Source organism: Musca domestica, unplaced genomic scaffold (assembly GCF_030504385.1).
Source record: "Musca domestica strain aabys unplaced genomic scaffold, Musca_domestica.polishedcontigs.V.1.1 62, whole genome shotgun sequence".
Lineage (NCBI taxonomy): Eukaryota > Metazoa > Arthropoda > Insecta > Diptera > Muscidae > Musca > Musca domestica.
The window spans coordinates 2,854,209-2,866,964 of record NW_026712369.1 but is presented as its reverse complement, the minus strand read 5'-3'; the positions used below and the strand labels follow the sequence as shown (position 1 = coordinate 2,866,964).

Genomic DNA, 12,756 nt, shown 5'->3' with positions numbered 1-12,756 from the left:
AACATGTTGAAAGGTGGAGTTTTTGGAAATATTTTTTCAAGAACCTGCAGGAGCTTGGATTTTTAAGATATGTTTTTCTAAGGACTTTTGGAAGCGTGGATTTTTTAAAATTATTTTTCAAGGGCTTGTATAAGCGTAGATATTTTAAAAATATTTTGTAGAAGCGTGGATTTTTTAAAAATAGTTTTCCAAGGACTTGTAGAAGCGTGGATTTTTTAAAAATATTTGTCCAAGGATTTGAAGTAGCGTGGACTTTTTAAATATATTTTTCCAAAAACCTATAGAAGTGTGGATATTTTAAAAACATTTTCTAAGGATCTGTAGAGGCGTGGATTTTTTGGAAATATTTTTTCGAGGAGTTGTAGAAACGTGAATTTTTTAAAAATAGTTTTCCAAGGACTTGTAGAAGCGTGCATTTTTTAAAAATATTTTTCCAAGGACTTGTAGAAATGTGGATTTTTTAAAAATATTTTCCAAGGACTAGTAGAAGCGTGATTTTTTTAAAAATATTTTCCCAAGGACTTGTAGAAGCGTGTATATTCTGTATTAATATAGGAGATTATTTCCATTAGATGACAACTAAATACAGGCTTTCTTTTAATATTCCCCTCAAGATTTAGGGGGCAGATAATTGGGCATCCCTGTTGATAATGGCCCCACAGAGGGGGTCATACCCTTAAATCGCAATAAAAAATTTTATTCTTATTTTTTAATTCATTGTTCTTCTTTGTTTGGCTATTTTATTGCGAAAAAAAAAAACCAACAGCACGTGAACTACGTGCTCCCAATCACAATCGGAATCGAATCAAAAGCTGAAATAAAATATTTATAGAATGGTGACCCTTAAAAAATCTGCTCGTGTCTTTGCGCTTAATTTCAGATGTTCCACTGGTTATTTTTACGGGATTTTGAGGGCGATGTTTTAAAGTGCAACCAAATGAACAATTTTTGTAAGAAGAAATATTTTAGGTAACGGATCCAAAAAATTAAAAAAATAACAAGATGTTTTGGACCCCCACAAAGTCATCGAGAGGTCTCTGTGAAGACCCCTAGGAAGTTCGTGTAATCTTCCTAGACGAAAACCAATGCACCTAACCCCCATTACCTCAAATGTCTCAGCCAGCAACCAAATCTCATTGGAAATCTCATAATTTCCAATTAGTCGGCAATTTACATGCAAAGCATTTGAACTTAATCAGCTGACTGGACATTTTCATCTGAAAGATTCGGTTCTATTTTTTTTTTTTTTTTTTTGGTTTTGGTCCCATATCTCTTGTCGTTTCATTTGCTGGGTTGTTGCTGTTTTTCTGTCGATTACAGTGAGACATCACGCCAGTTTTGTTGGCATCGCAAAATGACTATCAACAACGCCTAAGAGATAAAGTTTTTCGAACTTCTGCCAGCGCCACTGGGAAAGAGGGTCACTCTGAGAGGAACTCAAAACAACGTAACAATTCATAAACACAGCCATAAAAACAATAAAAATATTCATAAATGAATTATAATTTTTAATGAGAGATTAATTGTGCATTCGGCGGTATTCGATTATCAGTAAAACAAACAGTGCGTTGCTTGGGCCAGAAGTGTTCCCAAATATGCGCCACAGGCACACACACACACACACGCACCCAAGTGTATATGTCCGGAGGACGTCCATGTGAACATATGATGCTTACAGTAGGCAACAGCGGACAACTGAACTGAAGAGATATTTCTTGTTTATTGTGTGGATTTTATCAGTTCTAGAGCTACTGCGGTACGGAGCACCCTACATACCCAAATAAATGTTATGGGATTTTTCAACCAGGAACCTCATAAACTCACAATAGAAAAACGTCAGAGCAACAACCCTGTGAAATGAGCACATAGAAGAGCAATAGCTATTCTCTTAAAAGAGAAACATATCTACTCAGAGAAGAGAACCAGCTACTCATAAAAGAGCAACCAATCTTCTCATAGGAGAGCCATTAGCTCTTCCCATAGGAGTTTCTCCTCTTTATTTCATAGAAGAGCACCAGTTGTTCTCGTAGAAGAGCTGTTGTAGCTCTTCTCATAAAGAGCTCTATCTAGCTCTTCTGCATAGAAGAGCTCTATCTAGCTCTTCTTCATAGAAGAGCTGTAGCTCTTCTTCATAGAAGAGCACTATCTAGCTCTTCTGCATAGAAGAGCTCTATCTAGCTCTTCTTCATAGAAGAGCTGTAGCCCTTCTTCACAGAAGAGCTGTAGCCCTTCTTCACAGAAGAGCTCTATCTAGCTCTTCTTCATAGAAGAGCTCTATCTAGCTCTTCTTCATAGAAGAGCTCTAGCTCTCGTCTTCATAGAAGAGCTCTAGCTCTCGTCTTCATAGAAGAGCTCTAGCTCCCTTCTTCATAGAAGAGCTCTAGCTCTTCTTCATAGAAGAGCTCTCTAGCTCTTCTTCGTAGAAGTGCTCTCTAGCTCTTCTTCGTAGAAGTGCTCTAGCTCTCTTCTTCATAGAAGAGCTCTAGCTCTCTTCTTCATAGAAGAGCTCTAGCTCTTCTTCAAACCAAAAAACAATTTAATTTTTAGTTCCTCACTTAGTCGTTCACACCATACCCCATTTTCTTGCTTGACATGAGACAATGGAAAAATTCATCCAAAGATTTATTCGCTCTCCATTAAATCATCATTTGCTACGCTCCGACATTCATTCATAAAGAAAACCACTCGGAATGCAAAGTGTGTATTGTAAAGGCAGAACGTCTCAGGAAATCGTCGGCAGTTCATTGTCGGAACCAAGATAGCGCACATAACAAACAACACTGGACGAATTATGAGCTGGGTCTGGGGAAGACATTTTATATTTCTCTACGTTTTCCAACAGCTGTGGGAATTCAACACAGCCCTGACCATTACCACGGGTCATTGCTTCAAGAACATCACAGTGAAATATCAGGCCCCAATCACCAAGACCCGCTATAAATTGGATACAACCAATTTGGAATATTACATCGAAATGGAGGATCGTTTCCGGGTAGAAATGGTACGTGTTTGTTGTCCAGGCTATCGGAAGATCCTCTTTGGCCTCTGTGAACCGGTGTGCGGTGTCAAATGTCCCGAGAATAGTTATTGCAGTGAACCCGAAAAGTGTCAGTGTAAACGAGGCTATGAAGAGTCGCATAACCACCATGTCCGCTCCATAATACCAAATAGTACGGAATATCTGGAATGTCGTCCGATTTGCATGGGTGGCTGTACGGCACCACATACACATTGTGTGGGCCACAATGAATGCAACTGTCGTCCCGGCTATAAGGATGTTAGCTCATGGTTTGGCCCGATGCGTTGTGAACGTATCCAGTGTCCCGGCGATCAAGTTTACGATTTGCAGCAACGGAAATGTATCAATGTGGATATGGATCTGGAACAGCTAATGCAAAGGGTTGCCCGAAAACTGGCCAAGGGTCTAAATGATTTGGACTATGACGACGATGATGAGGAAGGCGAAGGTGAAGCCGTTGGGGGACAATCGAAAAGAGACTGATTTCAGAATTGCTTTAGTTTTTAGTGGAGAAAAGGAAACCAAAAGAAAATGTGTTGTGTTTTTCCATTTTTCATCTAGAAATAAGTGCATGTGTGTGTGTGTTTGTGAGATAATTTTCCATGCTAAGAAAAAACCAAATGAATGTATTGTGTATTGGTCTCAGTAGTTTTTAATTATACAGAGAGTTTGGAAAAAATGGAAAAATATTAAAAAAATAAAAAAATATTTTAAAAATCCGCATTTATTGTTGGTGGATGGTCCTTGAGAAAAATTATTTAAAAAATCCACGTTTATTAGTCCTTGAGAAAAATTATTTAAAAAATCCACGTTTATTAGTCCTTGAGAAAAATTATTTAAAAAATCCACGTTTATTAGTCCTTGAGAAAAATTATTTAAAAAATCCACGTTTATTAGTCCTTGAGAAAAATTATTTAAAAAATCCACGTTTATTAGTCCTTGAGAAAAATTATTTAAAAAATCCACGTTTATTAGTCCTTGAGAAAAATTATTTAAAAAATCCACGTTTATTAGTCCTTGAGAAAAATTATTTAAAAAATCCACGTTTATTAGTCCTTGAGAAAAATTATTTAAAAAATCCACGTTTATTAGTCCTTGAGAAAAATTATTTAAAAAATCCACGTTTGGCTGGTCCTTGAGAAAATTTATTTAAAAAATCCACGTTTGGCTGGTCCTTGAGAAAATTTATTTAAAAAATCCACGTTTGGCTGGTCCTTGAGAAAATTTATTTAAAAAATCCACGTTTGGCTGGTCCTTGAGAAAATTTATTTAAAAAATCCACGTTTGGCTGGTCCTTGAGAAAATTTATTTAAAAAATCCACGTTTGGCTGGTCCTTGAGAAAATTTATTTAAAAAATCCACGTTTGGCTGGTCCTTGAGAAAATTTATTTAAAAAATCCACGTTTGGCTGGTCCTTGAGAAAATTTATTTAAAAAATCCACGTTTGGCTGGTCCTTGAGAAAATTTATTTAAAAAATCCACGTTTGGCTGGTCCTTGAGAAAATTTATTTAAAAAATCCACGTTTGGCTGGTCCTTGAGAAAATTTATTTAAAAAATCCACGTTTGGCTGGTCCTTGAGAAATTTTTTTTTTAAAAAATCCACATTGCGTTGTCCTTGAGAAAATTTATTTAAAAAATCCACATTTCGTTGTCCTTGAGAAAATTTATTTAAAAAATCCACGTTTATTAGTCCTTGAGAAAATTTATTAAAAAAATCCACGTTTATTAGTCCTTGAGAAAAATTATTTAAAAAATCCACGTTTATTGTCGGAATGGTGGATGAAAAAATTTATTGAAAACAAGTTAAAAAGCAGTAAGTTCGGCCGGGTCTATCTTTGAATACCCTCCACTATTTGGAACAAATTTTGTCATTTTAAAAAAATAAAATCTCTAAAAAATTCTGTTTAAATTTTAAAAGTACGGAATATAGCCTTTTTAATGGGGTCTATACGACGTGGACCTACAAAGGCCATTACCAAATTCAAATTCGAAAACTTGAAATAAACGGTGAATAATGTAGCCAATGTAGAGGGAGTACCGTTATATCGGAGCTATGCGAAGACCTGCACAAGCATAGACAAATTTATGTCATAAGCTGTAGCATCCATTACGAGGTTCAAGTACGACATCTCATACAATTTCGGTGAGTATTGCACCTAAAATCGTCAAAATACCGAATATAGGGAGGTACAGATATACGGGGCATATATGAAGACGTTAACCTGCACAGACAATTTTCTGTCACAGACCGAAGATCACATTACGAATTCTAAATACGTGATTTGAAACTACTCCGGTAAGTACTGTAGCTAAAATCATCAAAATACAGAATATAGGCAGGAACCCTTATATGGGGGTTATACGAAGATGTGGACCTTGCACAGACAATTTTCTGTCTTAGGCTGTAGCATCCCTTTCGAACTTCAAATACCAGATTTGAAACAATTCCGGTGAATAATGTCGCTAAAATCTTAAAAATAAGCCGAATATCGGAAGGTACCGTTATATGGGGGCTATACGAAGACGTGGACCTACATGGCCTATTTTCAAAACCAAAAGTCCTGCAGGCATAACATACTATTGAGCAAAATTTTATCAACCTACATCATTTCGTTTGGAAGCTAGAGTGATTTCCACAGACGGACAGAAATCGTTAAATTGACGTAGAATTTTATGCTGATCAAGGATATATATACTTTGTGGGGTCTAAAATGTATGTTTCGAGGCATTACAAACGGAATGGCAAATTAATATACCCCCCATACTATTTTGAAGGGTATAATAATGACATGTGTGAAATTTGAAGAGAACCGGATGCTTAGTTCGGATTTTACGATTGTTTTGATTATTTGACCATTTTTGTACCAAAAGAAATGCCCCGATCTATACAGTCTTTATAACTGATCTTGTGTTAATGGAAATATTGAGATCTACGAATTCTATATGGAATCGTATATTAATTTCGCGTTGTATGAGCTTCATGGATATTCAATGTTTTGAACCTTTGTGGGGGAGGTACCAGAAGGAGGGGATCGATATATTCCATCTTCACAAAGATGTTAGTAGAAATAATGAAATTTGTGAAATATAAAGAGAACCTGATGCTTATTTTGGATTTTATAAACGTTTTGGTTATTCAAAACTTTGACCTTTTTGTGGGGAAGGTACCACAAGGAATGGTCCGATCTCTACTGCCTTTATAGCAGATCCTGTGTTGAATGAAATATTAGGAGTCTGAATGGAATCGGATGTTTATTTCGCGTTTTATGAGCTTCACAGAAATTCAAAATGTTGATCCTTTGTGGGGAGGTATTAGAAGGAGAGCATCGATATTTCCCATCTTCACAAGAGATTTTCTGTTAGTAAAAATAATGGAAAGTGTGGAATATAAAAAGAACCTGATGCTTTCTTTGGATTTTATGATCGTTTTGGTTATTCAAACCTGTGACCCTTTGTGGGGAAGGTACCAGAAGGAATAGTCCGACCTCTGCCGTCTTTATAACAGATCCTGTGTTAATGGAAATATTGAGATGTACCAAGTCTGAATGGAATCTGGTATTAATTTCGCGTTTTATGAGCTCCATAGGTATACAAAATGTTGACCATTTGTGGGGAGGTATTAGAAGGAGAGGATCGATATATCCCATTTTCACAAGAGATTTTCTGTTAGCAAAAATAATGGAATGTGTGGAAATCCTGATATTTATTTCAGATTTTATAAACGGTTTTGACCCTTTGTGGGGGAGGTACCAGAAGGAATAGTCCAACTTCTACTGCCTTTATAACAGATCCTGTGTTGATAAAAATATTCAGATGTGCCAAGTTTAAATGGAATCGGATGTTAATTTCGCGTTTTATGGAATTCTTGATTATTTACAATTTTGACCCTTTGTGGGAGAGATACTAGAAGAAGTGGACCGATATATTTAATCTTCATACCAGACCTTGGGTTAATAAAAATATTGGGATGTATGAAAATTGAAGACAATCGGACACTTATATGTAAGAGCTATCATTTTTCAAAATTTTGTTTCTTTATAGGGGAGGTACTTGATGGAGTGGACCTATATTGTCTATTTTCGCACCTGACCTAGCACTGGTTGCAAATAATTAGATATTCAAAGTTGGAGCAAAATCGGATTATCGTTTCTCTGTCTATGCAGAAAATATATTTTTTGACAATTTCGATCTTTAGTGGGTTAGGTACCAGAAGGAGTTGACCGATATATTCCATCTTAGCACCAGACCTTGGGTAAATAAAAATATTGGGATGTGTGAAATTTGAAGACAATCTGACTCTTACATCACAATTTGTAAGAGTTTTAATTATTCAGCATATTGGGCGTTTGTGGGTGAGGTGCTCGATGGAGTGAACCGATTATGTCCTTTTTTGCACCTGACCTAGCACTGATAGAAATATTTGGATTTGCAAAGTTGGAGCATAATCGGATTATCCTTTTACTTTCTGTGCAAAAAATATATTTTCTGAAAATTTCGACTTTTTGTGGGGGAGGTACCAGAAGAAGACGAATATATTCCATCTTAGCACCACACCTTGGATCAATAAAAATATTGGAATGTATGAGATTTGATGACAATCGGACTCTTACATCGCATTTTATAAGAGTTGCAATTATTAAAAAATTTGACACTTTGTGGGGGAGGTTCTTGATGGAGTGGACCGATATTGTCCATTAAAGCAAATATTAAAATTCGCAAAATTCGAGTAAAATCGGATATTCCTTTCTCTTTCTGTGCAGAAAATATATTTTCTGAAAATTTCAACCTTTTGTGTAGGAGTTTCCAGAAGGAGTGGACAGATATTGCCCATCTCCGAGCTTGATATAAGTTTGACAAAAATATTACTATGTACCCAGTTTGGACCAAATCGGATACTACCTTCGAGAGTTATCGTGCGCACCAGACAAACAGACAGACGGACGGATATCGCTACATCGACTCCAAATGTCCTGAAACGGATTTGGTCCAAAGAGACCTAGGTTCTAAAACCCTTATTTCGATTAGACACGTTTTGGTCGTATCAAATGATATATACCCTCTGTAGCCATATGACTGAGGGTATAAAAAATACACGTTTATTATCGGGATGGTGCATGAGAAAATGTAAACGGGGAAAGTCCAGCAGCTTATTAAAGTAGAGATAAAAAAACATGTTGTGAACAGTGTGTATCGAAAATTAACCTAAATAGAGGGGCAAGTTCCCCCTAAAATTTTGGAAATTTTTCGGTTATTATTCCTCGGGCTCCATGCACTTTTGGTATATAGTTTCTTCAGCAATGTTGCAAATAAAAATACGAGACATATTTTGGTAGAAAACGTTAGCTATCAATCAAAGAGGGGAATTCATATATATTAAAATATATTTTTGGTGTAAGGCCATACTTTTCGTGAGTTTGTGCCAAAATCTCCAATAGGACATCATTTTGGAGAGATGATGTCAAAGACGATCATATTCTTCATCAAATTTTACTATAGGTCTTCAAAGAAGAGAAATCTCTATTTCCAATGTATATCAAAAAATATTTACATCAATGTTGCCAATAAAACCGAAAATGTTTGCAAATTTCTTTGAACAATCTTTTCTTAGACTTTTTACGACTTTTCGCCTGAAAGTAACATAAAATTTCATTTTAAGCAAAAGTTGTCAAAGAAGGAAATATTCTATACAAAATTTCACTATAAATCTCACAATAAACTATATATCTAGGTGCAATAGTTTTTATGAAAATTACATTCAAAATTTATGTACCAAAAGTGAAAACTATGTCATTGCGATTTTTACTTTCAATTTAACACCTACCCAATCTGAGACAAAATCTCCCTTTATATTTCATTTTTTGGGGAAAAGGTCAAAAGAGGAATTATTCAAGATCAAATTTCATTGTGAGTCTCTGAACAAAAGAAATTTGTAAAGTTAACAAGGACCATAGAAAAATTGCATCAATATTCCCAAAAAGGAATATTCTAAAATAAATAAAATAAATAAAATTAATATTAAAAAATAAATATTTTGATAATTTTTTCTTTGGACTTTTTTCGAGTTGACGCCTGAAAGTAACATAGAATTTCATTTTAAGCAAAAGTTGTCAAAGAAAGAAATTTTCTATACAAAATTTCACTATTAATCTCAGAATAAACTATATATCTGGGTGCAATAGTTTTTATGAAAATTACATCCAAATTTTTTGTACCAAAAGACAAAATTATGTAATTGCTATTTTTACTGTTAATTTAACACCCATACAATCTGAGTCAAAATCTCCCTTTTTACTTCATTTTTTGGGGAAAATGTCAAAAGAGGAATTATTCTAGATCAAATTTCATTGTGAGCCTCTGAACAAAAGAAATTTGTAAAGTTAATATGTACCATGGAAAAATAGTTTCAATTTTTGTTAATAAAAACTGTTATTTATTTCTGAAAAAATTATTTTTCCCCCAAATTTTGCTGCAAATTTTCACATAATTTCACTGCACAATAACCAGTCTGGGTTAGGAAAAATTCCAAGCAAGCTTCAGAGTAGTCGGTTTTAGATCAGAACTCCAAAGAAGTCTCAGTGTCTTAGGCTAAATGTTTTTAAGGTCCTTATGTAGTTTTGCCCATATACAATATTACCCTTATACTTTGAGATATATTCCGTCATATTTAGGATAGAGCTTCGAAATTAGATAAGTGATCTTGGGATTACATTCAGAATCAGTGGTACAAAAGCCCGCTTGGCATTTTTCGTAACCCAGACTGGCTATTGTGTAATGAAATTATAAGGACATTTGCAGCGAATTCTGGAAAAGTCCTCAATTTGTCAAAAACGACCAAATTTTTTTACTAACCAAAATTGATACCATTTTTTGTGGTTTATATTAGGTTTACAATTTTTTTTGTTCAGAGACTCACAATAAAAGTTGATCTAAAAAAATTCATCCTTTGACTTTTTTCCCAAAAAATTAAGTTTAAAGGGGCATATTGTCCCGAATTCGAAAAGAGTTAAATTAACGTTAAAAAGCAAACCCATAATTTTTCGCTTTTTGTACGTACGTTTTGAATGCAATTTTTGTAAAAACTATTGCACCTAGGTATATATTCTATTTTGAGATTAATAGTGAAATTTTGTGAAGAATATTTCCTCTTTTAACACATTTTGCCTAAAGTCTAATTTTATGTACCCTTAAGGTGTCAACTCGAAAAAAGTCCAAGGAAAAATTGCCAAATATAAGGTTTTTTTTTGAACATTGATGCTAATATTTCTTTGACATAAAGTGAAAATAGATACTTCTCTTCTTTGGTGATTTATAGTAGAATTTGATGAAGAATATTTCTGCCTTTGACGTTATCCTTCAAGAAATGATGTTTTGTAGAAGAATTTCGCGTTAAAATGAAAGGGTGTTAATTTAGAAGTACGAAAATATATAATTTTCATTTTTAATACACAAATTTCCAATGAAATTTTCTGAAAAACAGGTTAGGCCAAGATAAATAGTTCATTCTGAGATTGTGTAGATATATTTCCTCTTTTGACACTTTTTGCCTGAAATGAAATTTTATGCACCCTTCAGGTGTCAACTCGAAAAAAAGTCTGAGGAAAAAATTGATAAAAAAAATTAGAGAATATTTTTCAGTTTTTTGGTAAAATTACGTATGCAGTGGGAATAGGGATTTCTTTTCTTTGGTGACTCATGGTGAAATTTAATGGAAATTGTTTTTGTCTTTGACGTCATCTTTCTAAAATGATGCTTTGTTGGAGGTTGTCGCCCAAACTCACACATCGTACGGCTTTAAACTTAAAATGTGTATTAATGTAGATCATTCAGCGTGAGATGAAAAATCTGCAACCAATTTCAGACTGCTGTCATTTCTAAGCCCCTCTTGCGACAGCTCTTAAAATTATTCCAGTGATAGCTCATTATATTGTTTACAAGGGTACAAAAGCATTTTGTTGAGAATTTTCCTGAAAAAAAAAGTTATTCGTGATGGAAATCAAGCGTGATAGTGTGATTTCTTTATATTTGGCTGGAAAACCACAAGTGTCTATGGTTAGAGCACTCCAGCATTTAAATGTGAATAAATCGTTTGTGACTAGTAGCGTGACCCGACGTCAATGAAGTGGACGGAAGAATACAGCAACATCAGCAGAAATGGTTCGAAAAGTAAAGAAGCGACCTGCTCGAAATCCGCATCGCAGTGGCCGAAAAATTGCTCGTGAGCCGAACATATCGCAATATTCCTTTCGGCAAATATTGAAAAATGAGCTTACCCCGAGCCATTGAAATTCCAAAGAAGTGATAGAACTTACACCGCATCAGAAAGAAAATAGACTCAAAAGAGCTAAAGAGTTGCTTCGCTTGGCCGAGTGCCGAGTGGTGAACTGTCCGATGAGAAAACATTCGTTGTCCAGCGTTTTGTAAACAAACAAAATGATCGTGTTCGTCTTGTCAAAGAGGTCAGCTGAAAATATTTACCTTCGGTTGGCCACCAGAACAGAACTCAAGCGCCAGCCATGGTGTGGGCCCCATAACAGCCGATGTATATATATTTAAGTATATTTTAGCCTTGAAATGCCTAATATTATTGCGAAAATATTCTGGAGGGTGTATTAAAGACTTGGGCACGCAAACAATTTGGCCGCAGACCTTGGACATACCAAAAGGACTCAGAACACGCCATCCAAGAATGGTTATAAAATGAGGTTCCTCGCTTCATTTCCAGCGCACAATGGCCACCCAAAATCTCTGGATACCAATCCATTGGACTATTGTGTCTGGAGTATTTTAGAAAGCAAGGATGGCACTAAGAAATACCAAAGTGTCGATTACCTCAAGCAAGCGCTTGAGCCGGAAATGCGCCAAAATACCGCAGAGTAACATTCGGGCAGCGTGTGACGGTTTCATTGACCGTTTGAAGGCCATAATTCGTACCAAAGTTGATCAAATCGAACAGATCTAAACTTATTCTAAAATTTGATGCTATTTCCGACATTTTTTGCTTTCATTCAAAAAAAATACAAATTATGGCGTTTGACTTTGTTGGAGTTTTTTTATCTCACCCTGTAATATCAAAAGAAAGTAGAAATAACAGTAAACTATTCTTCAATGCTATAGCTCCCACATAGCAGTGCCTCCCAAAGTAAAAGAAACTTGAAATTGGGATTCTCGGTAGGTCTGTTCTCTCCTGCCAAAAAATATTCGATTCAGGTCCACTACTTAGTACAGACCCCATATGACGGTACATCCCGATTTTCGGTATTTTGCCGCTTTTTGCCCCTATCAGCTAAAACTTGACATTTAGGGTTCTTGGAAGGTCAGATCGCTTCTTGCAATAAATATTCGGAACTGGTCCACTAATTGGGATAGGTCCCATATAACGGTACCACCCAATTTTTTTAAGATTTTTTGTCAAACATTTTGAACCAAATTAGATGAAATTTGACAATTGGGGTTCTTGGTAAGTCTGCTCTCTCCCTGCAAAAAAATGGTCGCTACAGGTCCATTAATTGGTATAGCCCCCATATAACGGTACCTCCCGATTTTCGGTATTTTGAAGGTTTCTGCCACAGTTTCGAACCAAATTAGCTGAAACTTGACAGTTGGGGGTTCTTGAAGGATGTGTTTCCTCCTCGTAAAGAACAGTTGCTACAGATCCACTAATTGCTACAGACCCATATAAACGTATCTCCCGATTTTCGGTATTTTGAAGATTTCGTACACAATTTCCAACCAAATT

General features: G+C 35.3%; 1 protein-coding gene across 1 annotated transcript; it reads left to right on the top strand.

Moving 5' to 3' along the window:
- The first annotated feature begins 2,685 nt into the window (after nt 1-2,685).
- LOC101895341 (uncharacterized) lies at nt 2,686-3,727 on the top strand. The gene has a single exon (XM_005192176.4). The coding sequence runs from the start codon at nt 2,792-2,794 to the stop codon at nt 3,500-3,502; it is 711 nt and encodes a 236-aa protein (XP_005192233.1). The 5' UTR covers nt 2,686-2,791; the 3' UTR covers nt 3,503-3,727.
- The last annotated feature ends 9,029 nt before the right edge of the window (nt 3,728-12,756 follow it).